Here is a 27,316-nt window from a genome sequence, read left to right as displayed (position 1 = left end):
GAAACGCTTGTTTATTACCGATTAAAGCCAGACAGACAGATGGTACCTGCTGGGTCGCCCCTCAGAATCAAATCTGTCATCATCACTCTCAATCTTTATACAATTATACACACAGTGGTACAAATGTTACCAATAATTAAAAAAAAAAAAAAAAACACTGAACAAAACTCTGAAACAGTCTTAGCAGAGATTGTGTGCAAACCTTTAAGAGTAGAAGAGTAGGGTGGTTTTTGAAGGAGCAGGTAAATGCTACAACTTTTTGTGAAAGTTAACTTAAAAAATATGTTTTTAAACTTTTGCAACATGCTCAAAACTTTCAGAACTGTCTGACCTCCAACTTGTTCTATTTAATCCTGAAAAAGAGCTTTGACGTAACACCTAAAACATACATTCATTGCTTGCATTTCCTCCTCCTCATTAAACGTGAGAACCCTGCTTCTTGAATCACCTCCCAGGCGGACGGCTAACAGACCAGTTTTATAACGATATTGCCTTTAAAATGCGCAGATCAATCACACCTCTCATCTCTTTTCATTCACATCACTTCCAGTTTCTGTCTGTTAGATGTGTGTTTTATCAATAAATAAACAGGACATCCATCCATCCACTTTTAAAGTGCTGTACTTTTGTGATCTGACTTTAAAAAGTTTTACTTCATGAACCTTAAATAAATCTGGGAGAGAGAAGAAAAAAAAAACAAGTAGAAAATAATACGCAAAGAAGAAAAATAATGAAAAAAATGAGTTAGCATGTTTCCTGATAATTGTAATAAACTGTAATTATTCACAAACCTTTAAGACATTAAACGTGGAAACAAATAAACCCACAAAGCTGCAAATATGTTTGCTGAAGGAGTTGCCTCATAAGTGTAAATACAAAAACATACTGCGAGATGAATGATTGGTTTTGTTTAGTCAGTACCACCACATGCTAACAAAAAAAAATAGACATCTGACTTCACTGTAAATACAATCTTCAGAGTCACAAAAGGCATTTAACAGTGCTCCAGTAGAGTCTATATGGCATATCAAGCGGTGTTTTAGGCCTACACAGTGTTACACAGAAGGAGAGGGAGATTGTGAGAGGCAGAAAAAAAAATGAACGAAAAAAAAACAAAAAAGAAAAACAAGCACAGACTGGAGGGCTTGTAATCATCTCCTGGTGAGAACAGGCACTAACTTCTGTTGTTGCAGCTCCTTTTCTGCTGCGCGTCTGTCAATAGCGCCCGTGTTCCTCCGAGTGTAGGGGCAGTGAATCCCTTCTAGCATTACAGTGACACATGCTTTTCAAATGTCAAGACTCTACCTCCACTCTCTCTCTCTCTTCCTCCCCTCCTGGTGAGCGACTCTGGACATTCCACCTGTTGCCTCATGCACAGAGAGAACGAAAGAAAGAAAGTTGCCGCCTTTTTATGCTTTCAGAAGAGAAGAGAAGTTTCCGTTCTGCTTGGCGGGTAGTGCATGAAAACAAATGTGCCACCGGGGTTAAACTCAGGTTAAAAAACACGTCTTCACTCATGGTTCTGTAAAGGTGCTTTGCATACAAGCGTCCACTAAATGCCAGCCATGCTCTGCGGATGGAGCCCGCCGTTTAACTCGGGCATTTCCAAACAGTCTGATATATTTGTAGTTCGAGGATGTCCGAGTATTGGAGTCCAACAGGGAGGGAGGGGAGAGAATAACTGTTTATAAGTGAACAGTCATGGTGCGGAGGAGGAGGAGGAGGCGTTACTGCTCAGTAGGACACACGTTGCGGTCTTTGCAGCAGAAGTAATGAACCACCACGCCGTTGGGATACCTGGCGAACGCACTGAGAGAGAGACAGAGACACAACCAGAGGATGTTTCATTACTCGTTGCATGAGAGCAAATGAAAACGGGTTGATTTAAAATCTGTGAAGAAATTAACGTGAGCTCCAGGCATAAAATCTTGTTAGTAAAAACTAAAAACTGCAAGAAAAAAAAGAGATAAAATATGTGAAAACAGACTATTCTGTTTACACCAATTATGTCATAATCCAACTTTAATGAGGATTTTGATGAGACCCCCCAAATAACTTGGAGAAAGGCAATTAAAAATGAGACTGCTAATGACACAAAGCCTGCTTTTTGAGTACAACTTTCAGTTTCTACACAGAGAGAGAGAAACAACGTTACCTGTTTCCTATTTTCTTCTTGCAGACCCTGCAGGTCTTTTCTTCAGTAATGACACATTTAACCTGCTGGTGGAAGATGCGCTCCTCCTGCACCTGTAGACAGAAAATATGACAGAGTTAATAACCATAAACTATTTTAATCTTTTTCTATGTTAACATGTGAGGAAAATAGCACAAAAAAGAGCCCAAGGTGACATATTCAGATTGTTCTTTTTATCAACCTTCCAACCAAAAGCACAAAAGTCACATATTAAGTGTATCATTATATAAGACTTAAGAAAAAGCATCACATTGAGAAGCTGGAAGCAGTGAATGTTTAATTTATTGAAATACACTTGAGGTGTTAGTGGCAGTGTTGCCCGGTACTGAAAGCAGAGCCTTCGTTTTTATCCCTAAAACTTTGACTTGAGTATTTTGGACCGACTGTCAAACATTAACATCATGAAACACTCAGGATAAAATCTTATTTACAGGACATTGCAATCCTCCTTTTTGTGACATGATGAGTGGTGAGCGGTCATTGTATTGGAAGAAACAAAAATTATCTTTATTTTTGGGACTTTTATCAGTTCTTTGTTTTATCACGAAATAACTGCTCACAGGATGCATTCAAACCAAAATATTAGCCATGCATGAATAAACACAGAGGGCTTGGGTTAAGAAGCTGTAACGCAATTTGGCGTCATCCAGAAAGGCCGATCACATACATGCAGTTCCTGGTGGATTGCTTTGTAAAGTGAGTGCCGCATTTCCACTATTTTCCTTACGAATGTCAAAACAAGAGACAGAAAAAGCCCCGTCTGCGCTGTGATATCCTTCCAGCCGTGTAAAATCCTGTCGGTGAATGTTACCAAACTCTATGCAGTGTTTTGACATCTGATAAGCTTTTAAACGCATTCATGTGTTATTCCAACTGGATCGTACTTTATTATTTCACCAGTGCGTTAAACAACACATCTCCACTAACAGAGACCACAGAGCTATTTTAACACAGGACTGTTTTTTGTCTCATTTCTAACTAAAACATGTCACCTGTGATCAAGAGCTGCAAGAAAACACTTTCATATTAAGAGGCAATGAGGTTAAAAACCACTGCACTAGAACACTGCAACATCTTAGATTTCCTATTAGTATATTTATGTTAAAAACACATCACATCCTACAGTATGTGCTGGAGGATTTTTAACTGTAAAAATCAAACACTACGAGATTTCATGGGTGCAGACTGATCCACTACAGTGCAACATCACCTGGAAACTGAATATTTTAGGTTCCAGTGGATCCCACCCACCAAGCAGTGTCAGCCAACCTAGAGCCCAGCCCTCATAACAGAGCCCAACTCTGTGTGAGCTGACCGAGGCTCGGTAGTAAAAACGTGATGCTGTATGAATAATTTCTCTTGGTTAATATTTAAACTCTCCTGGGTCACCGCCCGGCCAAACAGACTACCTGTGAGGTAACGTAGTTTTCCACCAATCGTACAATCTAAAAGGGGGGGCGCCCAGCCAGACTTCATTCATAAATCGCAGGTTTAAGAGGACTCCGCTGGAGACCAATGTTGTTTCCATACAAAATAAAGTGTTTTTCCATGTTCATCAGGTGCTGCTGCTCCATTTGGATGACACATGATCAGAGTAACACGCCTTGATTTTCACATAAAATAAAAGGCGTAAATACCACATACTGCACTTCTAAGTCACTGTGAATCACCACAGGGAAAATTCCATCATCATGACAGCCCTCATGTTTAATGGCATAAAGCACATCTAACATAAATACAGAATGTATAAGACATGAGTAACAAACTCACTCCAGACATCAGCAATAGACCCTCGAGCAGAGAGTTGCTGAATTTATCCACGTTATTCATGAGTTTAAATCTTCAACTTCCTCTCTCTCTCTAGTTAAAGTTAGGATGGTCATGTGGTTCTTACAGTCTGTCCTTCATACTGAGAAGGTTGTTTAAGGTTTCATCTATCAGCCAACGCCCACGCAGCTGAAGGGTCAGTGAAATTAATCTGTTAGATGAAGGAAATCTGTTTTGTAGCGGACTCTGTTCTCTGACCTCTGCAGAAGGAAACCTATAAATATTCCCCTCTGGGCATATATAAAGCACCACATTATTTTATTAACATCACTGTCAGATCACAAGAATCAGTTCCCACCAACACCACATGAAACAACTTTTCCTTTAGTGAGAGTTTTCTTTGACATGAATCATCTATCAGTCACAGCATCAGCCTAAAAGTATAATCTAATTTACATAAAGCACCATGCATACAGTAGAAAGTCTTCAGCTCCAGGACTCACCCTGAGGAACTCCGCCTGCAGGAGACTCTTCAGCACCTGGTTGCAGCGTTTCCTTTGTGCCTTCTCCTCCAGGACGCTCTCCAGGAAGACCCGGATCTCTCGGATTTGGGTGTTTGCCGGGAGCAGATTGATGGCCTGGAGAAACAAAACCAAACAAAAACATCACTGATCAGATGTCAGAAGCTTAAAAGACAACAATTACACTCATTTTATAATCATTATTCTTTCAAATTAGCATCTTCTGTCATAATAGTGGCAATCTTCATGTTCTGCTGACAGAACAACAATATAGTCATTTTCACATTCATTAGAATCATTATTGGAAAGCCTAACATCACTCATTAATCATTTCAAAATGAAAATATTACATTATTTCCTCTTGGAAACAGTAATTTGCTGTATAACTTGTTAGATTGCCGCTTCCCCAAAATTGGCAACTGCATCTTCTCTTACCTTCAGAGCAAAATTAACTCTATTACCTCGCCCGTGTGCCTCTATGTTCAGGGGAACTGAAATACAATCAACGTCCAGTTGTCTTCTTGTCCTCTATCTCTGTTTAATTGAATCAAATCAGTACATATTGCCTAATTACACTCACACAGGCAGCTCAGAGCCGCCGCTGTGTTCTGCTGGAAAACAACTGAGGGAATGAGATGCAATTTAGTTTGTGCACAAATTCATTTAACTCTTTATTTTAGATTCATAAAAGCTTCCAAACAGTGAGTTAATTCACTGCTATTAAAAAACTAAAATATTACTGAGTTAATCAAAGGAAAAGTTGGAGTACATGCAGTTTGTGTAATTTACTAAATAATATATTTTATACAATATATCATATAATAAACTTTACTTTAGACTTTCTGACCATTTCTGACAAGCCAACCAGTATTTTCTGTTTTTCCTTGCAAGAGCACCAACGGTCATGATAAGAAGTGTTTGGGGTTTTAGTCACATTTAGTAAAAGTAAGTAAAACTTTATATATATTTATATCTTTTTTAACAGGTTACAAAGTGCTTTACATCAAGATCGGTAAAGAAAGAAGAGAATAGAAACACAACGACATAACGAACACGGGAACACAGAAAGCAAACAGCAACCAAAGGACACCCTTAGTTATTAAATATTATAGAAAGGCCATTTAAAAAAAGAAAAGTGGGTTTTAAATGTTTAAAACAGTCAACAGACTCAGCTGATCTAATGGGAGCAGGGAGAGTGATCCAAAGTCTGGGTGTCAGGGCAGTAAAAGCACAGTCACCTTAACTTTTTAGTTTGGTGTGCGGTGTGTTTTGCTTGGATGAGCTAAGTGATCGCTCGGTAACGTAAGGGCTAAGCAGCTCTGCAATGCAGGCTGGAGCTAAAAAGTGTATCGCCCCTAAAAGTTATTAAAAAGAACCTTAAAATCGATCCTGAACTTCACCGGCAGCCAGTGCAGCGAGGCTAAAACAGGAGGAGTGATGTGAGATCTACAGCCAGTGCTAGTTAATAGCCGAGCTGTTGCATTTTGTATGAGCTGAAGACGTGCCAGGGCAGCTCGACTGGGGCAGGTGAAAAGGACAACGCAGTGAATGAGACAGGAGGAAAATTAGGGCATGAAGGATACGTTTCTAAGTCAGAGACATCGATAATAATGGTCTTTTTTTTTTGCAATGTGTTGAGAAAAACAACAAACAAATATAACACCATCACTCCTACCGTTAATTTTGACATAGGGGGGCCAATATGCTGAAATATTTGTAGTATTTGTAGTATTTTAAGGGTCAATAAAGAGAAGCTCAGTTTTGTTAGAATTAAGTTTAAAGAAAATTGAGAGACGTTCGGTCCTTTATCTCAGGTAAACAGTTGTGGAGAGTGTCTAGGTTGCTAAAAATCATCTGTTATCTGTTAAGTATTTTTGGAGGATTAAGCAGAAAAGCGGTATGTGTCTGGGAATGAGAATGAAAATGTCTCGCTCTCCCTCAGCAGCTACTTTGCTGAATTGCCCATATTGCTCACAGAGGGCTCCTTAAGCTGCCAGTATGCTCCATCAATAGTGTTTGTTGGCATGTTGAACAGCTTCAGAAACCCCTTCCCCCGGGGGTTGGAGGGGTGAGGAGGCTCAGCAGCCACACTTTTCTCTGTTTTCGCTGTTAATCACTGTCAGGTTAGGCTAGCCCACTGTTGCTAAGACAACACTTTCCTTTGTCTTGAGAAGCTGCAACATTTATTTGCTGACATACTGTAATCTGTGCTGTACGTTTACTGCCAGAATAACAATTTACTGCTAACCTTTTCCTCTGCTCTGCTCGCATTCACTGTCACTCAACTACGCACACATTATGCACGCTGCCCTTTTCCTTTAGAAAGGAGCTACGCAACCAAGAATTTCCCATGCAAAGAAACAGAGGTTAACTCATGTTATCAAACACTATTGATTTCCAAATGAACGGATACTTTGTGTTATTTCTGGCATTAAAAAGAAAGATTTTTTTGGCCTAGTGGGGGTGAAACACTGCTATATACAAATGTAATTATACATGACTTATTGTGGGTCAAATAATTATTGAAAAATAGCTGAAAAATGTTTTAAAAACTGCTTAAATATGCAAACAAACTGCTTCATGTTAGAAGTTCTGTCTTTAGTTTTGAACAGTATTGCTGCTCTTTATGCTCCTCTTGGCAAAGGAGAGTCTGGGAGTGAGGCCAGGGGAAATGAAAGAGGGGTGCCATAAAAGTCAATAAGGGAGCACAAGAGAATCAGAGTGAGAAAGTAAAAAAGACAAGATGGAGAGTTCCTTTCTGTCCGATCTCAACCGAAACGCGCTTATTGAACCTGCAGCGCTTCTCTTTCGAGAGGCTCATAATTTGACATGTCTGTGGTCGGACACAGATCAGTGCATCCTTCCACACACCATCACATCCACTTAAAGTCACAGACAACAGAGAACGATACGGTGCGTTTCACAACCAGAATGTAACTCAGAACAGCTAAACTTGCTTTTTTTTCTCAGACTTTTAAATATTAACAGTGACACAGTGGAGCAGTGGAGGCGTATCAAAGATAGTGCCGCTGTTCCTTTGTGATAAGATATGGAAGGGAAAAATATACAATGCACTGAATGTTTTCTCCCAGATGTGGACGGTGTGGAATGATTTTATTTTATTTTTTACAGTTGGCAGCTGTGTCTTATTGAAAAACAGAAACAGCTCTATAAAGCACTCGGGGGATATTTGCTGTACTCGACAGCATTTGGTGGATTGCGTCAAGATGAGTGAAAGGTTTGACAAGAAAAATAGGTCATGAGCCAGTTATGAACAGAATGACTTTTATTCAATTAACTCTTTGCTATTTTAGTTCTGGGTGCAGGGAGTTAAAACCGGTACATGAGAGGAATTTCATCAAAAAGATCTTCATATTGCAATGCAGCCGCCTCTCTCTCTCTCTCTCTCTCTCAGGAGAGATCAGCACCCCGGTGGAAATCTGCTTTTGGTTTATCACAAAGGGAGCAGCGTGATTACCCCCTACAGTGCGAGTTGCTCTCATCTCAAATCTAAAAACAAACTAAATTTAATCCCTTAAATAAGTTGTGCTTACTTCAGTCACTGCTTTAATTTCATACCAAAATGCCAAACAGCTAAGGTTGTGCGATCACGTGTCATCGTTAATCATGTTATTTCATCTCCTTTTTAATCCAGTCGAAACAAGGTGAACCTCATCAATGTCACTGCAACAGCCTGTATGAATTAGAGATGATTACCAAATATGAGCGATGGCAAAGAATCAACTAATAATAATAATGATACGCCCTGGTTTAAATTAGAAACTAATTAATTGCTTTCTGATTTAATGAGCAGTTTGACTCATCTGATGTGAATTTTCCACACTGAAAAAGTTTAATTCAAGTGCAAGAATTGAATCCAAGTGTTAGAAGAAAGTTTTTTCTGTGCCTGACAACTCACTCGACATTGACAGAGCCGGTCCTGTCATGATGCAGTAAACACAAGTTGTACTCCAGTGAGATAAAAATAGATCTATTTATTTGTTCATAAGTCACCCTGGTGAGGAATGAAGCGCTGCACTGCCTGTGTTTACCTTGGTGGTGTTGAGCTTGCTGTGGTGCAGCTCCAGGACCTGCAAGGCTGCCTGGAGGTTGGCCTGTGGCTCCGACAGCTCCATCTTGATGGGCCCCAGGCAGTGGACGTCAGGGGGTGAAAGGTACATCCGCAGCAGAGACAGATAAACCTGCGGAGCACAAATTCAGCTGTAAATACTTTGCAGATGACCTGCGATTTATTATGTAGGCATACAACGAAGAGAAAAACAGCTTGGGTTTCACAGTAAATGCCAACATACAGAGTCTAGTACAACAACAGGACCACAAACAAATGTGATGCTAGACGATAATAAACAACAATGAAGTCCTTCACAGTTTGAAAACAGGATTAATTTGTGATAACAGGGATTAAAATAAGCACGAATGATTACATAAGGTTGATTTCAGAGGAAATTAAAATGTCACTATAAATACATTTTAAATTCTACAAAGAATTTAGAGGTTGTTGCCGAGTTAATAAAAGTCAGCCTGTTATAATTGGTTTAATAAGATAGATAGATGCTTTATTGATCCTTCTCAGGAAAAGACTTGGTTACAGCAGCTGCATCCACAGTCATGACAGCCACATAAAACACGTCTAAATAAAAGAATTACTAAAATACCCCAAAATTGTACAAATAAAACAAAAAATGTATGTAATAAATAATAATAAAATACTCAGTGTGCAAAAAAGTGCACACTAGTGCTAGTATTAATAGCAGTGAACGTCTAATAATCAGCATCCAAACAAGCATCCTATTTCTTTGTGACTATCAGAGAAGCAGCACTGATTCACTGCCTCCCCTCCTCTCTACTCTCATACATATTCATTCATTTTCCACGCTTCAGTAATTCAACATTTTATATACATAAGACAACATCAGCATTCATTTCAAGTTAGATGGAGAAAGAAAAATGGAGATATCAGGTGGGTTTTTTTGGAGAAGAAGAAGAACTGGAAATGTGCCTGAGACATAAATAATCCATTTTATTTTTATAGGGCTTTCTGCAAATACAAAGGCACTTAACAGAAGGCAGCAGAGCGGACACAATGAAAACATGGTCGTGATTAAAAAAGAACTCAGATAACAGAACTCTAATAAAATCCAAGAGGACACACAAAACACAATAAAATCAAAAAGTGGAAAAAAGGAAAAAATCTAAAATTAACAAAACAGGAACAAAACATTAAAATTCACTTAAAAAATACTTACATCTTTATTCCCTTCAACTGAGCTGTTGTAGTACCGGTGACAGTAGCTGCACAACACAGAGGAAATCATGAGCAAAGATCACTTTATTTAACCAACATGTTCAAAATCAGCTAATCAGGAGGGCTCAATTAGGTCATATGATCTGTTTTGGTTAAAAATAATAATGGGTGTCTGAAAGAAGAAGAAAAAAGTCTTACAGGGCAGAAACAAACCTCCTACCACTTTCACTATTTTACTGTTTAATACTCTTTTCAGGAAGGAAATGATCACCACATTAGCTGCTGGAGTTCTCAAACAGAGCAGACACAGACCAACATTTGGCTGGTGGTGGTTTGTGTTAACTTCCCACTTTGTAAACAGCAGAGCCGTCTGTGGTGGGTTTTATTTTAGTACTCACTCTTCAGCCATGCGAGTGTCTTTCAGGATGTGCACATAGATGAAAAGCGCCTGCTCGTGTTTACCCATCCTTCCTAGAAGCAGGGCCCGTTCCTCCAGGAGGCCTTTGAGAAGAAAACAAGGAAAACAAGGTTAAAGGTACGAGTTACATCCTTCAATATGAACACAATATATACAATCTGGGTGAAACTTTTTCCTATAAATGAAAACATACTGTATATAAATTAGGTATAATGGGAAATACAGGAAATACTGTATACATTATTCTCACATTCTTAAACCAACTCTCTTGTTTGTATATATTAAGCCAACAGAGAGGGTGTCTTGTTTGTTCTCTGTTCTCACATCTGTAATTCTTATGTAAAGTTCATACCATCAAAGGGAAAGTCACTGATGAGTCTTGCTGGTTCGTAGCTGGAAGAAATATCCAGGAACGACAGCAGCTTGTTCCTATACTCTCCCAGAGGACCGTCCTCCTTCCCCGCAGCTACTGCTGGAACTCCTGCGACAGCACAGAGGTTTTTATCACAGTATCAAGAGCTGAAACTGTTGAGCATTTAATTGATTAGTTGATCGATGTAAGATTGATGTGCAACAATTTAGATAATCTGTTAATAATTACATTTGTGTTTAAGGTAAAAAAAAATGCAGTCTAAGACCTAAACATATTTAGTAACTAACAAACATTTCTTATCATTCAAAAATGACCAAAAGATGAGAAAGACGGATTTGTAGTTTCCCTGAGTTACTCGAGTTGTTCTCTCCAGATCTTTGCTTATGTTGTATCAAATCTCAGGCGTACGTCATTTAAGAAAAAAACCTCTGCTAAATAAAACTGTAAATTGATTATTAGTTTCAGCTTTTATCTTAAAAGATATAAAAATGTTCATAATCAAAAACACATTTCTATGATTTCACTAGTTTTTAATTTATTCGTTGAAATGCCCTTCGCTTGAGATGATTCAATAAACAGTAAATGTTTTTACTGATACATAAATTATTAATATTGTAGATAAAAATATAAATCCAATTTCATTGTTGAGAATCTCAGAAAAACAAGATTTTAATATCAGGCTGCAATATGCTTCACAACACAAAATGAGGCAATAACCTGCACCAAGGGCAGATTTATTTATTTAATTAGTTGGCTTTATTAGTTCATTTTGCTAACAGAGTGCACTTTAATGAGCATCCCTGCACATGTTGGCGTGCCTGGTCCCTGGATGAGCAGAAGGCACAAACAGAAAAAGATGGATGGACTTCATAATGAGTCCAGACAGGCTCTATTTGCAAAGCAATGAGACAACTCGCTGGATGAGGAAGCAACGGTAAACCCAATCCATATGCAGTGATGTAATCACATAAAAATCCATTAATACATTACAAATATAATTTACTCCTTTGGCACTAAGTTGATTATCAAAAATGGTGTTGATATTTTGTTAAGGGGCCTGTGCCCCCCACATGAGAATTGTAATTGCGCACTTACATTTCAGAAGTTTCCTTTATTTTTTGGCTTTGCTTCAGGTAGATAAAAGTGAATGTTAAGTATCTGACAGTACCTCTAATAACATCTACTGCATAAGGATGAAAATAATGAAATAAGTCTATAATTGCTTATTAAAATTCTAAAATATAGCTTCTATACTTTTCTGTTTTTAAAAAGTGCTAAAAATGCTTTACTTCATTAATTTCCGAATGCCACAGTAGAAATACTGTCAAGCTAAAGGCCAAATACATTTTTTCTTCCTCGTACCGTCTGGCAGTGAGTTGAGGTACTGTTTCATGAGGCTTTGAACCCTCTCCAGGTAGAGCTGGATCAACACATTGTGAAACTCTGGGCCTTTATCGTCCCACACGTAGACGATGTGCTCCAAATACGGGATGGCAAGCTCCTTAAAGCCATCCTTCAGGAAGTTCAGCACCTTGTCTCTGGGTAAAGTCTCCACCTCCGTCAGGTCCTCAGTAAAGATCTGGACAGAAAGAAGTGTTTTAAAAACCTACAGCAGAGCATTCTGCATTTTAAGTGGATGTATATTACAGCCTGACTTTATAGAGAAAGTGCCGACTATCATTATAATAATAATATCAGGTTATGCAAATGAAGGGTACAAAAAAAGAGATTGGGCTTCTATATAACAATATATACATAAAACATTAAATAATTTACTACATTTAAATGCACACAGAACAAAACAAATAAGCTCTTGTGACTTTTTATGTAAATCTCTGTGACCCACCTTTAGCCCATCTTCAGGGCAGATCTTAAGCACCCAGGGTGAAAACTCAAAGATTATGCCGAGGTTCTCCACTCCTGTGTGGGAAGATTACAGCAGATAATCAAGTTTAACTTCACCAAGGAGGAAAACGAGCATGGATGGAGACACAGTACGTGATTAAGCCTGTAATCAGCTCCAATAAGCCACACGCAGCACTTTACTTTCAGGAACTGATTACGACAATGATTTGGTGTATTAAACCCAGCTAGTCCCAGACAGGATGTAACACAGTATATCACCATTATTGTTAATGCTTATTTTAAAAGAGAGTTCAGTGCAATATCATTAAATATCAATATAGTGGTACGTTCAAACTGAATTTATGGGAACATATTAAGCAATATTAAAAAAATACAATAAGCAAGACGAACAGTTTGAGGGCTTTTATATAAAGTCTATATACTTGAAAACTAATTATTTCCAGGTAGACTCTTGTTTGAATGATTCCGGGAAGTTTAAATGATCACAAATAGTCCTAAAATGGCCTGTTTTTTATTTGTCACTGAGAAAGAAATTGAGATTATTCTTATCATTGTTATATTGGCCATTATTGTTACCATTTTACTGCCTGTAACTAAGCATTGCTACCATTAACAAATGAAACAACTGCCAAGGACAAAGCTTTTGATATTTTTGTCAGTAGATCTGATTTCACAAGAAATTTGCTCTTGAGAAATCACAGATTGGAAAACATGTGAAACACAGGCAGTAACAATACAACAGGCATTAAAAAGAGCTTCTGGAGACCATCTCCCTCATGGGCTCACTCTACACGAGATAATTACTCAGTAATTATACCACTGTGTCATAATTAATTCGACACTGATATGTTTAACAATACCAAACACATTACTTTTAAACTGCCAATTTCCCAGCAATTAAAGTATTTATATTGGCATCACTGGTACACAGATACAAACTAGTTACACAGCAAGTAGTGACACACATGGCGCTTTTAGTCAGGTTGAAACCTACCAAAGGCTGCATAACATGCGACAGATGAAGATTATATATTTTCCAATCAATCACTGTGAAACCCTCCTCCTCCAACAAATTCAAGATATCTAGCAGAGATGATAACTTTGAGATTAAGTTAAAACAGATTTGAGTTGGCCGTTGAGCCTTACCGAGCCTTTGGAGGTACTGCACTGTTCGCTCGTGGCCCTTAAGTGGAGAGTTGGCCTTGGTGGACTGGTCAAGCAGCACCTGCAGAGCTGTGAAAGGGCAATCAGGGTGAAGAGGAGTGAAAATAGGCGAGTGAAAAGGGGAACAAGAACAAAATGTGGGATGAATGTGAGTGATGGAAAGTAGCACGACGTCATCTACTCTGCTGTACGCTGCGTTACATAATTCCTCTGTCAACAGAAATTGGACAGAGCACATGCACGGCGTTAATTGGTGAGCGGGAACAGCTGGTTTGAATTGGCAGAGGCAGAGAGAGAGAGAGAGAGAGAGAAAGAGAGAGAGAGAGAGAGAAAGAGAGAGAGAGAGAAAGACGGACTCGAGCAGCATGACATCACAAGCACAAATTGCAGAAGGTCGATTAAAACCAGCCGCGCTCTGTGAAACGCGGCCAAAACCAAATAACATTAAGACAGCTCAGATCTACGAGGATGACGAGTCGACCACATGCAGGAAACCTCCTCTGAGATAAACTGCGTAAGCCTGAGAGAGCAGGTCCGCCCTGTGCCTAGAATACAGCTTTGTTACAAGGCCAAAAACTGGTACCTATTGAATTTGAACATAATGGAACAATTCAGCTCACAATGGCTCTTATATTTCAATGAGGAGGTAATGAAGAGACCGCTGACAGAGGCCAACGTAGATCTGGCATTGAACGAGCCAACATTTACATACTGAACAATGAATTCAACATCATAATTGAAAGAGAGATCAGAAACAGATGATTCCCTGTGCTTTATTGTTATTTTTTAAGTTGTCATGCCGAGGACAGAACCAGATAAACCACAGTTAAACTCTGATATCAGTCAATATCCAGTTGATTGACTTCACTGCTGTTTGATGATTTCCGACTTGAAATAAAACATTAATCTTGATGGAAATTTCAAAAGGAAAGAGATTCTCGATTAATTAAAAAACTACAGTCAATATGAAGGGATTTTTAATTTTCCGGAAAGCACGTAGCGAGACGAGGGGCTGTCGTCACAGAAGAGAGCAGACTTCATAAAGAGAAACTTTACTTGTGTGTAATATCAGATGCAGTTTTCTTGTTTGACTTTTTCACAGATGGCCTTCGACAGAAAGTCTGGGAAAATATTTCTTGTAATGTACAACAAGCTATTGTTCAATGTTTTTTTTTTCTTAATTCAAACAATATTGAGAATGTATGAGAAAAATCACAGAATAAATCTGTTTTTTATTCCAAATAGTTGGAAAAGGTTGTTTTTTTTTGGCAAACAAAAAGTTAAACATAGGAGGAGTCTTGGCTGCAATTCAGCTTTTTCTTGTAGAAAAAAAAAATCAGTCATTGAAGCAACAGGGCTTTATTATATTAAGGTTTACTAAGTTGATAAAGTTGCTTCTGCCTTGAATTAAAGGTCAGTATAAATTCCTTCAGAATAATCGCAGACTTCTGTTCATTCATCCAGATGAGAGACAAAAACACACTGAGAGAAAATCTGACTGAAACCCTTTAAACTCAATGTTCAGTTTACTTCCTGAGGTATACATGAACATAGTTTAATGTATAATATATTTACTATGTGACTAATTTCTGTTATTGAATGTTAACTTATCCACATTTTGTTTTTAATTGTCATCGTTCGTTAATATACATTTTGCTATTTATTTGCTTATGTAGCCAACAACAGCTCTCACCCACTCGTGCAAAAAATAGGTAATTTTAACTTGCACTTGAACTCCAGAGAGTGAAATATCTGCCTGTTTTCCAGGGGAGTCAACGACAGCTGACGGTTAATAAATCCTCTACATTTCAAATGACGTATTACAAATTCAACAAAATGGAATTCAAATTGTTTTTACAACCCAAGCTCAGTACAAATACACAGCTTAGGACCTGGAAAATACTATATATCATGTTTTTGAGGCCGAGACAAAAATCACTTTGTAAATAAAGGATTTTTTTTTTTTTTTTTACGTAATGCAGATCACTTCCATAGTTTGATTTTGGGATAAAAATTCAACTTTACAATGAAAACCTTTTTAATATTGACAGTTTTCGGATTTTTGTCTGTGGCTCACACCACCTGCCAGAGCCAAAAAAGCTTAAAAGCTACATTTTTAGGTTTTCTGCAGAGTACAGTCTGTACTCAAAACTGATTTAATTGGGCCTTTATAACTGTGAAACTGACTGTAGACACCTCAAAGTGTCTTACACCCTTTCATATCTTATGGAACAATTAAAAACAGCTTCATTCTGCAGAGGACCTGGTGATTTATCAGATTTTAAGATTCAACACTTCATTAAACATTGTGATATATTTGATAGTTTGCATCACAGGTGCTACAGCACCAGGCGGACCTCTTACCTTTCTGGTGCAGGCCCTTCTTCTCATAGAGAATAATGAGCTCACTGTACTTGTGGGCCTTCTTCAGGACATACTCGCTCTCCTCGATGTGGCAGTGGTTGTTCTCCAGTCGAAGTAGGGGGGACACCAGGGCCACGTTGGTCTAAACATGGGAGGGGAAGAGCAGATTACACAACATCATTCCCAAACATTAATGCATCCAACACTTTACAGCTCAGTTTGTGTTTCTCCCAAAGACTACAAGTGGGTGACTTCACTAATCAGTTCCTCCTTTCTGCTTCAGTGTGTTTATTGTTAAATAATCTGGTGCAGACTCTTGTCAATGTGAAGCACGCATCTGAAAGGATACACCAGACACTCCAGCATCATCTCCGCCTTCCCATCTGATTAGATAGTGCTTATTCCAACCCCAAAAGGTAAACACCTGGTGGCATTTTTCCTGGAAGCCCAAACAACCTGAACTGGCTTGTATCAGCACAGAAGAACAGCAGAGAGACTTCACCCCCAGACTGCTGTGCTCCTCACACAGAGCCCAACCATCCTGCAGAGAAACTTACTTTGGCTGCTTTTATCTGTGATCTCATTCCTCATTCCGACACAAGTTACTGCTTGACCAGAGATGAGGTTTGACACACAGACTACCTGGTAAATAGAAGGTTTCGCTTTGATGCCCAGGCATCTGTTTCCCTGAATCAAAACCAGACCGGCTTTTATTGCAACTACTACACCTGAATGACCCTTTAACTGTGATCCAGGTTTTGTTGCTTTAAAGTAAACGTGTGAGGTCAAGTTAATTACCCAGTGTTGCTGTGCAATTTTTGCATTTACTAACTTATTCAATAATTTTTTAGACAATAGATCAGTTATTTTTTTTCTTGACAAGAACAACAAGAGCATCACACTATGCAAAGTGCATGCTGTACATTTAGAAAGACACTGAATTACAAATATGGTGTAATGATTTATGTTCAAAATGAAAAGGTGGATGTTTGAACTGAAATTTCTTCATGAAAAAGAGAAATGCAAGATAGTCTTACATGCAAGTAACACTTCAGCAGGGTGGTATCAATGATCTGAAGAAGCTTTTTGCGGCTTTTAATAGTGGGTGTGCCCTCCATGAGTGGAGATGTTGTGGAGGGGTCAGAGTCATTCAGCTGTTTCACAAGGTGGCTGCGTTTCTGTGAAGAAGGAGAAAGAGATTTTGATTACACAGTTATTACTGAACTTAACTTCATTTACACCAATGTTCTTGACCCTTTAATGTACTTTTAGCCTCACATAAACCTTGAGCTTTTGTTAGTTTGCCTCAAAAGAGATGCTCATTCAAAGATTTTTATAATTTTTTCCTGGGTTGTAAGGACAAACCTGGGTAAGGTAATCAATTAGAGCAAGATGAGCCTTCTCCAGCTCTGCCCCAGACAGCGTAGGCAGTGGGTTGGGATAGTGCAGCTGCTTGCGATAGTCTGACGGGAGAAGGTCCGGGTACAGCCCAATCACGTGGGTGGGATCTGCAAAGCACAGGAGGAGAAATGTGTTGAATTGTATTACACATATGATACTTTGTTTAGTAGTCCTTGATTAAAGAGAGAAGAGTTTATATTAAAAAGAATTACCATGACATATACAACACAAAGAATCTCAGTTTATCAGACTTGAAATCAAGAGCTGATTAAAGTAAAAAAAGAAAGTTTCACACAGACACATGATGTGACATCATTATATTGGAAAGTCATATGTAAATAAATATATTAAACATAATATTCACAATAAGTAACAGATGTTTGATAAGTTCAAGAAAAGAGAAAAAAAGTAGAATAAACCTGATATATATTATTACAGATTTATCTTAATTAGGCTGCTATAAATGAATGCACATCATAAGGGTGCAGTGGTTCAAGATCACCAAATAGGGACAAATTGGGTCACTTTATCGAACATGACAATCTTCCAGTAGTGCACTTTCAAAAGTCAAAGCTATCAGGCAGTTAATGTGTATTCCGACTGTCCTACATTCCTACACTCTTGTAGTGAATAGCAGCAGTGTGTTAACTTGATCCAGGTCTGGTTGTGTTTTATAAACATTTGCCCGAACAGACGAATCAGGTGTTCACTGTGAAAGGCGTACCTGTGCCGAGTTTGGCAAAAACCTGCATGGAGTCATCAAATCTCTTCTGGCAGAACAGATTGAAGGCGTAGAGATTCTGGATGTGATGTATCTGCTGCTTCTTATCACCATCTGAATCGTCCTTCATCTTCTGACAGGGAAAAAAACCCCAACATGACCAAAAAATTCATCACGCTACAGCAAAATGTCTCCAGAATGCCTCAATTCCAAGAACGCAAGACCAACATGAACAGCCTTTTTTTTATTCTTGGAAATGGTCCTGGAAAGCTAGATTGCTTGATTGGCTGAATGTAAAGTTAAAAGCTGTCAGTATTTTACAGTTTCAACGTACTGCTACTAATCAAGAAAAGTGATTTTTATGTTCCCATCCTCGAAGCTAAAGCACAGATTGAATCTTCAGGATTTTAATGACATGGCTTATTAGTGAAGTGAGTGGTTCTACTGCTCACCGCCAGCTGAAGAGCCAACTCAAACTGCTTGTCCTGAAGAAGCTGTCGTATCTGGGTGGCTATTGACACGGGAACCAGGCGCCACACAAAGTGGTTGCTGGCTACGTATACAATATTTGGCCTGTGAAAGACAAGAGGGGAAAACAAGACAGAGAAATGGTTGTGACTGACATCAGTATCATAGATTAAAGGAGATGATATTGAATGTACCACCATTTATTACCTAAGCTGCAAATATATACTTTAAACTCCTTCTACAATGATAGGTCCGCAGAAAACCCAACACATGTTACAATGTAATGTTGAGAAGACTGGCTCACCCTGCCGAGCTGATGAAGCGAGGTCTCTGCAGCTCCACGCTTTGCACCAGCAGCCTCGGCTCAAAGGTCCGGATCTCCACATACCGAGGGAGAACTGCTATGATGTATGGAGGCTGGTGCTCTGACAACATTAAAAAGAGAGGCAATGTTGTCAATTTGTGATGCATGTCAACTGATCAATGGTTTGTGATAAAAATAATACTATACATCTTCTGCAAGTCATTAAAAATGTGGACTTACATTAAGTTAAGATTGTTGTTGATTTAATAAAAAAATCTAATACAAAACCTAAACATTGGCGGTAACTTCTTTGAAATGATATTAACAGACATCGAAAAGGACAAAGGAACATGCAATAATTGATTTCAAACTAATTAACATGACCGTATGAAGTTTTGATGTTCCAATTAGGGCCACAACTGACAATAATATTCATTATTGATTAATGTATCTATTATTTGAGTTTTCTGTGAAATGTCAGTAAATCATGAAAATGTCAGTGACAGCCTCACTTTTCAAAATGTATTGTTTTTGCTGACAACCGGTCCAAAAAACAGTTTTCCTTTTCAAGAACAATTATTAAAATTATTAGAGACTAATTTTCAGTTGATCCACTAATTGTTGACTATCCATTAATTGACTACTTCTTGCAGCTCTACTTCAAACGTACACTTTCTGTCTGCCTGAAGAGCAGGTGCCTCTACTGTGGAGTGGAGCCCTTGAGGCGAATGGGGCAGGAAATCTAGCCTGAGACAGCTATCTAGACAGGACTGACGCTGGCCTCTGGATATAGGACAGATTTCACCCACAGGGAGAGCTCAGGCTCTTTGCTCCAGCCACGAACAGTGAGAACAATCAGTCAGAAGTATTCTAAACTGAGTGAGCACTCATCCTCTCCTGACGCATGCCAAAGCCACAATGTTGACTATATCAAAACGAGGAAATTGCAAACTGTATGAAACCACTGCTTGGAGGCTTCATTTCCCCCTTTATATTGTTTCTTTCAGCATTCCAACGAGCGCAGAAAGAGGATCCTTAAAAGACAATAGGCATCGCTTCTGTCACAAAGTTCATTTGTAAAACAGACCTGTGATGTCTTTGTCACAAGATAAAAAAGATCTAAAACTGTCTTTCCTGAGCTGACATGTGGGAAACAGCCTCACAGACAGAACTGGAAAGAATCAATCTGCACAAGGCAAGATTAAGGAAAGGAGACAGACAGCAGCTGGATGACAACGACTGACAAAACAATGGCGGCGGTGCTGCCTAGGCTGAATTCTTGACAAGGCTAATGTGTTTAGGGTTAGGGTTAGTTTGTTTCAGCATCTAATCACTGTTATGTCAGCAAACGTCCTGAATCAGAAATGAATAGACTTTACAGAGAGGCACAGCAGCACATAACATTTTCACCGATCAATAACATTTAATGTCAGCAATTTGACAACTTTACAGTGAATGCTGCTTATAATTTAAAACCTTACTATTATTAAACAGGAACTGAAACTTTTACCACAGATGCGAAGTTTAGCAAAGAGGATGTAGATTAATCTCAGATTATGCTCAACGTCATGGTGAAAGTTTCCCAATTTTATTTCAGATGCTAACTAAATTTTCTAATCTGTGTACAAAACAAAAAGCCTGCGTGTAACCTAGAATTTCTCTGTAAAGTAGCGTATTATCATTGGCAAGCTATTTAAATGTTTGATGGTATTATATTATTTATAGTAGTGAATGTCCTTGGCAGAATCAATAGATGTTTGTGCACGGGAGACTGTAAATACAAAGCTATCTGTGACTGAGATGGCTAGATTTAGTGTCTGTAATGCTGCTGTAATGCAAAATATTTAAGTTTTACTGTTGAACTTGAGTGATGTTGTTTTTTTCTCTGGTTGAAATGGACTGCCAGGGGTGACACATTTTGGCAAAACACCTATCCCACATAGAGATCTGGAGCCGGGTTTTTTGGCTCCTGTTATTCCGCATGTGTGCGTCCTTTTGACTTTGCTGTCACTGCCTATTAGTATCTGATACAAGTTAATTATAGCAAAGACATGAAGCAAAAAAAAAAAAGAAAGAATAGAAATAGCAACTTTGACTAGGCATGAAGTAGCTGTTTTGAATGTAAGCAGAAATATAACCCAGTAAGCAACTAAGAATCTCACAGACTATAAAATCGCTGTAGAAAACAGAAATATCCTCAAAACTAAGTGTAGAATCACAAAATACTTGTGTTATATTGTACTATTGAGTGTGTGCAGAAGTCTTCCTTTTCCTGTCTCTTTCTTACCCATTGCTATAGGGATGTCTGTCCAGTTCAGGGCACACTTCTGAGTGCAAACACCCTCTTCATTTAGTACCACAGTCAGATCATCCTGCCCCACCGCCACCTTCCCATCAGCCAGTGGGGCAACCAGAGGCTCCAATTGTTTCCCAGTGGGAAAGAGTTCCTTTATGGAGCCACGTCCGTCCATCTATTTGACAGAAGAGATAGTGTGTGTGAGCCAAAAGCCGCAGAACCTCTTAATAATATCTTATTGACATGAACTTTATTTTTAAGGTCAGTTATGAAGTGCTTTACTGATTATGCTAGCAATAACACTACCAAGCATTTACTGATAATACAGTAAAAATATCAGGAGTTAGAAGTACAAAGAGATGAGCCCGAAATAAACACAGAGACTCACAGATAAAAAAACAGTCAAGGCTCAAAAATGTTTTCAGAAGTGTTATGAACAGATCAGTTTAAAGTGATACTGTCTCTGAAACACTCACTTCCTGTAGACTTGAAAGGTAGCTTCAAAATGTTTGTAGTTTCACCTTCCCAGAGAATAATAGATTCAAGCAAGTTCATGTGTGAGTCACAACAGTCAAGCTTGATGATAAGGTAAGATTTCATTTTGGGGAAACAAAACTGTTTTAGAGTGAACTCAGCACACAGATGAACACTGTGGAAGTGAATTATGTTTGGGGAGTGGTTTAACTGGTTTCTAAGGGTTTTTTTTTTCCAACCATAGTTGCCATTACACCAATTTTAATGGCCATGAATCCAAACTGACTACAGCATCTGTTCTCTTAAACAAACCACAAAGCCATCTATCAAATCTACAGGGGATCAGAGTGTCACATTCAAAATACAGGATATGTGTCAAACATCAATGCAAGTTGTAAGTAGTGGCAGATGAGCACAGCTGAGCGCGAAACACTTCTCTTCTATAGCACATACCCGAATGAGGTAATAGTCTCGTTTGAAACCGACACATATGGAGTTTTCACACCAAGCCATTGACTTCGGAATATCTGGTGCACCAAAATCTCCCTGGAAGCCAAAAAGAAAACATTAAGATGTCTATACTGTGTCAAACGACTGGAAAAAAAAGAACCTTCTTAACTTGGATCATGCTGCAATGAGTCACATCTCTGATATATTTTTATTTTTACCTGCAGCTCATGAAACTCCCGATCCTTCCAGTAATACATCTGGAGTTTCTTTTTCACAGCGACACACATTCTCAATCTTTCCTCTCCTGGGCTGGTTTGCTGAAGACAAAAGAGACAAAATATACAATTCATGGCTTTAAATCTGGGAAAATATGAGTGCAACACAGACATGTGGGAACTAAAGGGAAAAATTACTGTTATGACTGTCTTTTGGATACAACAATTTTGCCATGAAATTTATTGGGATAGCACAATGTTTTTAAATGTTAAGCCCATTTACTGCAAATGATGTGTATCTTTCACACCTATATTATCAAGCACATTGTGTTACATGTGTGTATGCATGTGTTTCTGTCTTCAAGGCATCCGCTGTGTCATTTACTGACTTGACAATTGCTTGAGCTATGTAATCCCTAACAATGAACATCATATCGCATTGTATTAGTGTCTGTGGGGCTTTTTTGAAAGGCTGTCTGTGTTGTGTGTTTATGTGCTTATTGGAAACAGCAGGATGTGTGTTGATACAGCCTGAGGAAGAGCAATTAACCTGACATGCTAGACAGTTACCACTACTCTTATGTCTTCTCTTCTTTCGTGCTTTTGTTAAATCATTAACTCCTAATGCATTCTCTAAAAGTATTCAATATGATGTATAACTTTAATCTTAAGCCTTTAAGGTCCTGTTTTTCCCAAGTAATATGAAATGAACTGTAGAAAAGGGCTACCTACAACATAGGAAACAATCTGTGTATTCAAAAGTCTGAAACATTATGGTGAAAATGTAAATTACTGTATATTGTACATATGTTCTAATACAGTATATGGGCCTAGGAGTGCAAGACACTGGTTATGATCTTGTAATAGTATGTTGAAAGAATTTATTTCAGCAGCTCACTCAAAGCTCTTTGAGTGTAAAACAGCTTCCAATTATGACACTCATCTGCCTTATCAGTTCACTGACTCATAGCCATATGCTTTTAATACTGTGCATGACCACAATAGCAGCACTGTACAATAACAGTAGTGCTAGTATACTATCCACACCGCTGGACTGTAACCACAGGGGGACTGGAACTGACCTGGAGGTCACAAGCGAAGAGCGTGGCTCCTTTGGCTTTGGACACCACAGTGATCTGCTGAAAAGTCAGGAGGTCATGGACGTGGATGTTGTTCTCTGCAGGAGAATTAGGATGGAGAGAGGAGATGAACGCTATGCTGTGTGTTAGTACACACAAAAAGATTATAGTTACAAACCTGAAAAATGTAAACATTAACTCTAAAAAGCTGCAGACTGAGTGCAAAGCAATCTTTTAAATAAATAAATTGCATTAAAGCACATTTAGACTGTGCAAGTTTATTGCGTGTCACATTGTGCAATAAGCCGATAAAATCTTGGTTACAATCTATGTCAGACTGTACGATATTAATTTGAGGCAGTTAGATTGGATGCATGGTGAATCTTTGTATTGCAGATCACATCATCCATCTGCACTGCTACTTTGTTTTCATTTCCCCTCCATTGTTTTGGTTTTTGTGTGCCATGGACAAAGGAGAGAAAATGTGTTTCCCCCTTAAACTTCATTTAAAAAGTAGCACCTAAGAAATGTAATTAAGGCCAGTGTATCCTGTGTCATCTTATGTAGTATTCTGATTGGTTTTGTAGATGTGGGGCGTAGCAGCAATCACATAGTGACAATTTGGTCTTAAAATTCTCACACTCAGTCTTTCCACTAAATCAGTTGTCCGTGCACGTGTCTCACTGTGAGATCTCGGACCAACGTTCTGGATTGACAACCAAAGATTTGACCACATTTCTCTCACAGTTGCCAACTTAAGTCTCTGACAGTCAAAGATTGCACAGTCCAAAGGAGAGAAACTTACCCAGAAGACTGACAAGAATTTTGTATTGTGAGACGACGTAAAGCTGTGGAAAAAGAAAGAAACACAAATTAACGACAGATCTAACAGACACTCATGTGAACGTTAATAATAACACAAGGTTGATCTGAGCCATCTTAATAATATCTTTTGGTACTTTAAATCGGCATATGATTAACTTTTGGCATGTGTGGGATTCCCAGCATCACCCCAAGAGAGGGAATTGGCCATTGGCAACTAAGAGCCAAATTTAAATCAAAGTGATACATCTACAATCAAAAGTCCTAATACTTGAGATAAATAACACTTTGTAGTCCTATAAACCTTAATGTGTAAGAGTTGAGATGCTTTTTCCCTTCTGCATTTTTATTCATGCAGAAATTAAGGCCTGTGTTTAACTAAAATCTCTTTCTGTAGTCGTATCTACCTGCTGAATCTTCTTTGAGAAGTTCTTATTGGATTTCTCCAGCGTCACTTCAAACCGGTTGGTGCCTAGGGAAAAGAGAGACACGTTTATCCAAAATGACGCAAGCATTTATTTGAAGCAGGGGACGGTAAGTTGAGAGGGTCTCTGAAAATATACAGCGAGGTATCAATTGCATCCCACATCCCGTTGGCTCTTTGTACCTGCATCCTTCTTTATTCGGTAGAGGAGGAGATGCCCTGGCTTTGTTCCAACAAGCAGCCAGTCCTCTGTGGGAACATAAACTCAGAGTCAGCGGCAGTTCAAAGGATGCTGTGAGTCATTTCAGGCATATTACACCATCAAATATGACTATTTTCAATCAGAGTCTGAGCTGTGTCATGCTTGCAGGAAGATCATTCATGTCAGTGCCAGTGGTGACATAAAGTATAACTTCTATACAAGTGGGACACCTGAGACTGCATTTAAATCAATGCCCAAAGAGACCGTCAGCTGATATAGATAGAGCTGCAACTAATGATTATTTTCACTGTTGATTAATATGATGATTATTTTCTCATTTAATCGATTGGTTGTTTGGTTCATAAAATGTTAGAAAATGGTGAAAAATGTCAATCACTGTTTCGAAAAGCCCAGGCTGATCTCTTCAAATTAGGGCTCGACCGATTCTGGATTTTAGGGGCTGATACCGATATCAAAAAAAGCAAAAAAATTCTGATATCAATATATTGGCTGATAATGTCAAATGTACTGAATATATACATAAGCACACCTTTTTTTTCAGCAATGATCCCTAAAATGTGGCTATTAAACACAAAGATATGTAATGGAGGCTGTAATATTTTTTACAGTTTAAAAAAAACCATTATTGTGTAAAATGATGTCAGTGCACTGAAACTGTACATTTCACTGAGAATGTAATAATTATAATTAAAAACAGAACAAAAAAAAACTTGCATATATTAAACTTAAATTAAGAAAAATGATCAAATATACATAATATTCTGCTTATCTAACTTTAACCCTTACATACTGCTCATATTGTGGTATTTCACAATATCCCCTCATATCTCCATACATAATACAGTAGAGAGTGTATTCTTCAGTTTTTAAGCTTTTTGTTGACAGAGAAAAATCATTTACAATCACACTCCTATATATTGGGTCCAACGTTACATCACAATTTCAATTAAACGTGAATAATCAGTATTTTTAAATTGTGGTTTTTGAATATTTGAATTAATTTTGGTCAAACACAAAAATGCGTATCAGTTGCACAAAAATGTTTTTAAAAATTTAAAATATTTCCATTTTTGTATATCCTGGCTCATATAAGGAAAGGTTATCAGATTTCTGGCTAAAATAAAAGCTTTTAGGTTGTGTTTTCTTGTCTGAAATGTATTGATGTCAGCTCCACCTGACACCTGAGACTGCATTTCAATTAACCCCCAAAGGGAGAGCTCAATGTCAGAGAGTTGCTCAGCGTTCCCATACAATTTTACCATTGAATTTTCAAAACTATTCCATAATATTTGACCTAATTTCCATGACTTCATTTAAGTAGTTTAACAAAGGTTTGCCCACATAGTGACTATAGGGCACAGTAATGGGTTTTTACCTGCCCCCATCCCAAATCTATTTCAGTTGGAGAGCTTTGTTGAGGCTTTTGTTGAACATCATAACCAGAGCTGTCAACTTTTCAGAAAACCTTGGAGCGAGATATGAGGGGGGTTTTCATGGTTTCGACCATACGTCAAAGACACACATTTTTAACAGACTAAATGTCATTTCCTGTATTCTGGAGCCTTTTAACAGGTGTTTTGACACGTTGATCTCACTAAATGATGGGTGCATTTTATAATTACATCCAGAGGAAGCGTTTGGCCCCAGATCACAAATTAGAAGATATTAAAAAGAATATAGAAAGTGATGATTTATATATATATATATATATATTCAATTAATCTACTGATTTTTGACATGGTAAAAGTGGGAGGTCCAAGTTCATGCAGCCTGCCTTGTATCCTAATTCAAAACTTTTCCAAAACATTCACCTAATTCCAAACCATTTCCAGGCATGGAAAACAGTTTCTAATGTCAAAACTTTTCCAGGAATTTCATTTCACCGTGGGAACCCTGTAGTAGCTGATGCAGAGATATTAAATAAAAATGTAAACAACTCACCCCAGGCCGCCAGACAGTCAATCTGGAGAGGAAGCTTCTCCAAAATAGGCACTGATTCATATGCGTCATGCATCTTGGAAGTGATAATTACTGATTCAATCACACACAAAAAACAAAAACAAAAAAACCCACCAGCTCTGATAGAGATAACGACCCACTATGTACTGAATCTGTCACGGTGGTGGTACGCCTTTACCTTTATGTGTCGCCATTAACCACCTGAACAAAGGCGCAGTTCAGTGTAACAACAAGCAGTAAGTAAGTAAATTAGCTCAGGTGAATCCAGATGTCTAAATCACTGCAAAGCTATGCAGTTTGGCTTGTTATGAAGCTATTTCTCTGATCAAAACAACAGCTGATCCGCTACCAAGCTAGCTCGCTAACCTAGAAGTTGACAGGCAAGCTGCTGCTGCTGCTCTTAAACATCATTATTCTCACTTCATGGCGGCTGAAACTCGAGCAAAGGCAAGAAGACACTGTCTAAGGTCGACGACGGCTCACGTTATTAACTAATTATAAATATTAGAGGACTTTGTGTCGGCCCGCAGCAGTGAGTTAACCTCGT

The 27,316-nt window shown here is 38.4% G+C and overlaps 1 protein-coding gene across 1 annotated transcript; it reads right to left on the bottom strand.

Moving 5' to 3' along the window:
* On the bottom strand, positions 1–27,316 carry vps39 (VPS39 subunit of HOPS complex). The gene is made up of 24 exons (XM_062440494.1): positions 26,752–27,316; positions 24,771–24,836; positions 24,571–24,635; positions 24,147–24,189; positions 23,345–23,439; positions 22,266–22,364; positions 22,051–22,143; positions 21,115–21,298; positions 18,828–18,948; positions 18,508–18,628; positions 18,059–18,185; positions 17,299–17,441; positions 16,971–17,111; positions 15,934–16,075; positions 13,552–13,638; positions 12,386–12,459; positions 11,902–12,118; positions 10,519–10,647; positions 10,147–10,249; positions 9,750–9,795; positions 8,535–8,684; positions 4,465–4,599; positions 2,156–2,247; positions 1–1,809 (listed from the first exon to the last, which is right to left on the bottom strand). Exons 1-24 carry the CDS (start codon positions 26,822–26,824, stop codon positions 1,728–1,730), a joined length of 2,628 nt encoding a protein of 875 aa, XP_062296478.1. The 5' UTR covers positions 26,825–27,316; the 3' UTR covers positions 1–1,727.

Source organism: Scomber scombrus, chromosome 19, assembly GCF_963691925.1.
Source record: "Scomber scombrus chromosome 19, fScoSco1.1, whole genome shotgun sequence".
NCBI classification, from domain to species: Eukaryota; Metazoa; Chordata; class Actinopteri; order Scombriformes; family Scombridae; genus Scomber; species Scomber scombrus.
This window is presented reverse-complemented; position numbering and strand designations above follow the sequence as displayed.

Excerpts from the sequence above, each read along its gene's own strand:
- vps39 (XM_062440494.1), bottom strand. The coding sequence starts at position 26,824 with ATGCATGACGCATATGAATCAGTGCCTATTTTGGAGAAGCTTCCTCTC. Across the intron at positions 23,440-24,146 it reads AATTCTTGTCAGTCTTCTGG|AGAACAACATCCACGTCCAT; the intron begins GTAAGTTTCTCT and ends ATTCTCCTGCAG. Across the intron at positions 13,639-15,933 it reads GAAGGGCCTGCACCAGAAAG|CTCTGCAGGTGCTGCTTGAC; the intron begins GTAAGAGGTCCG and ends GCCCTTTCACAG.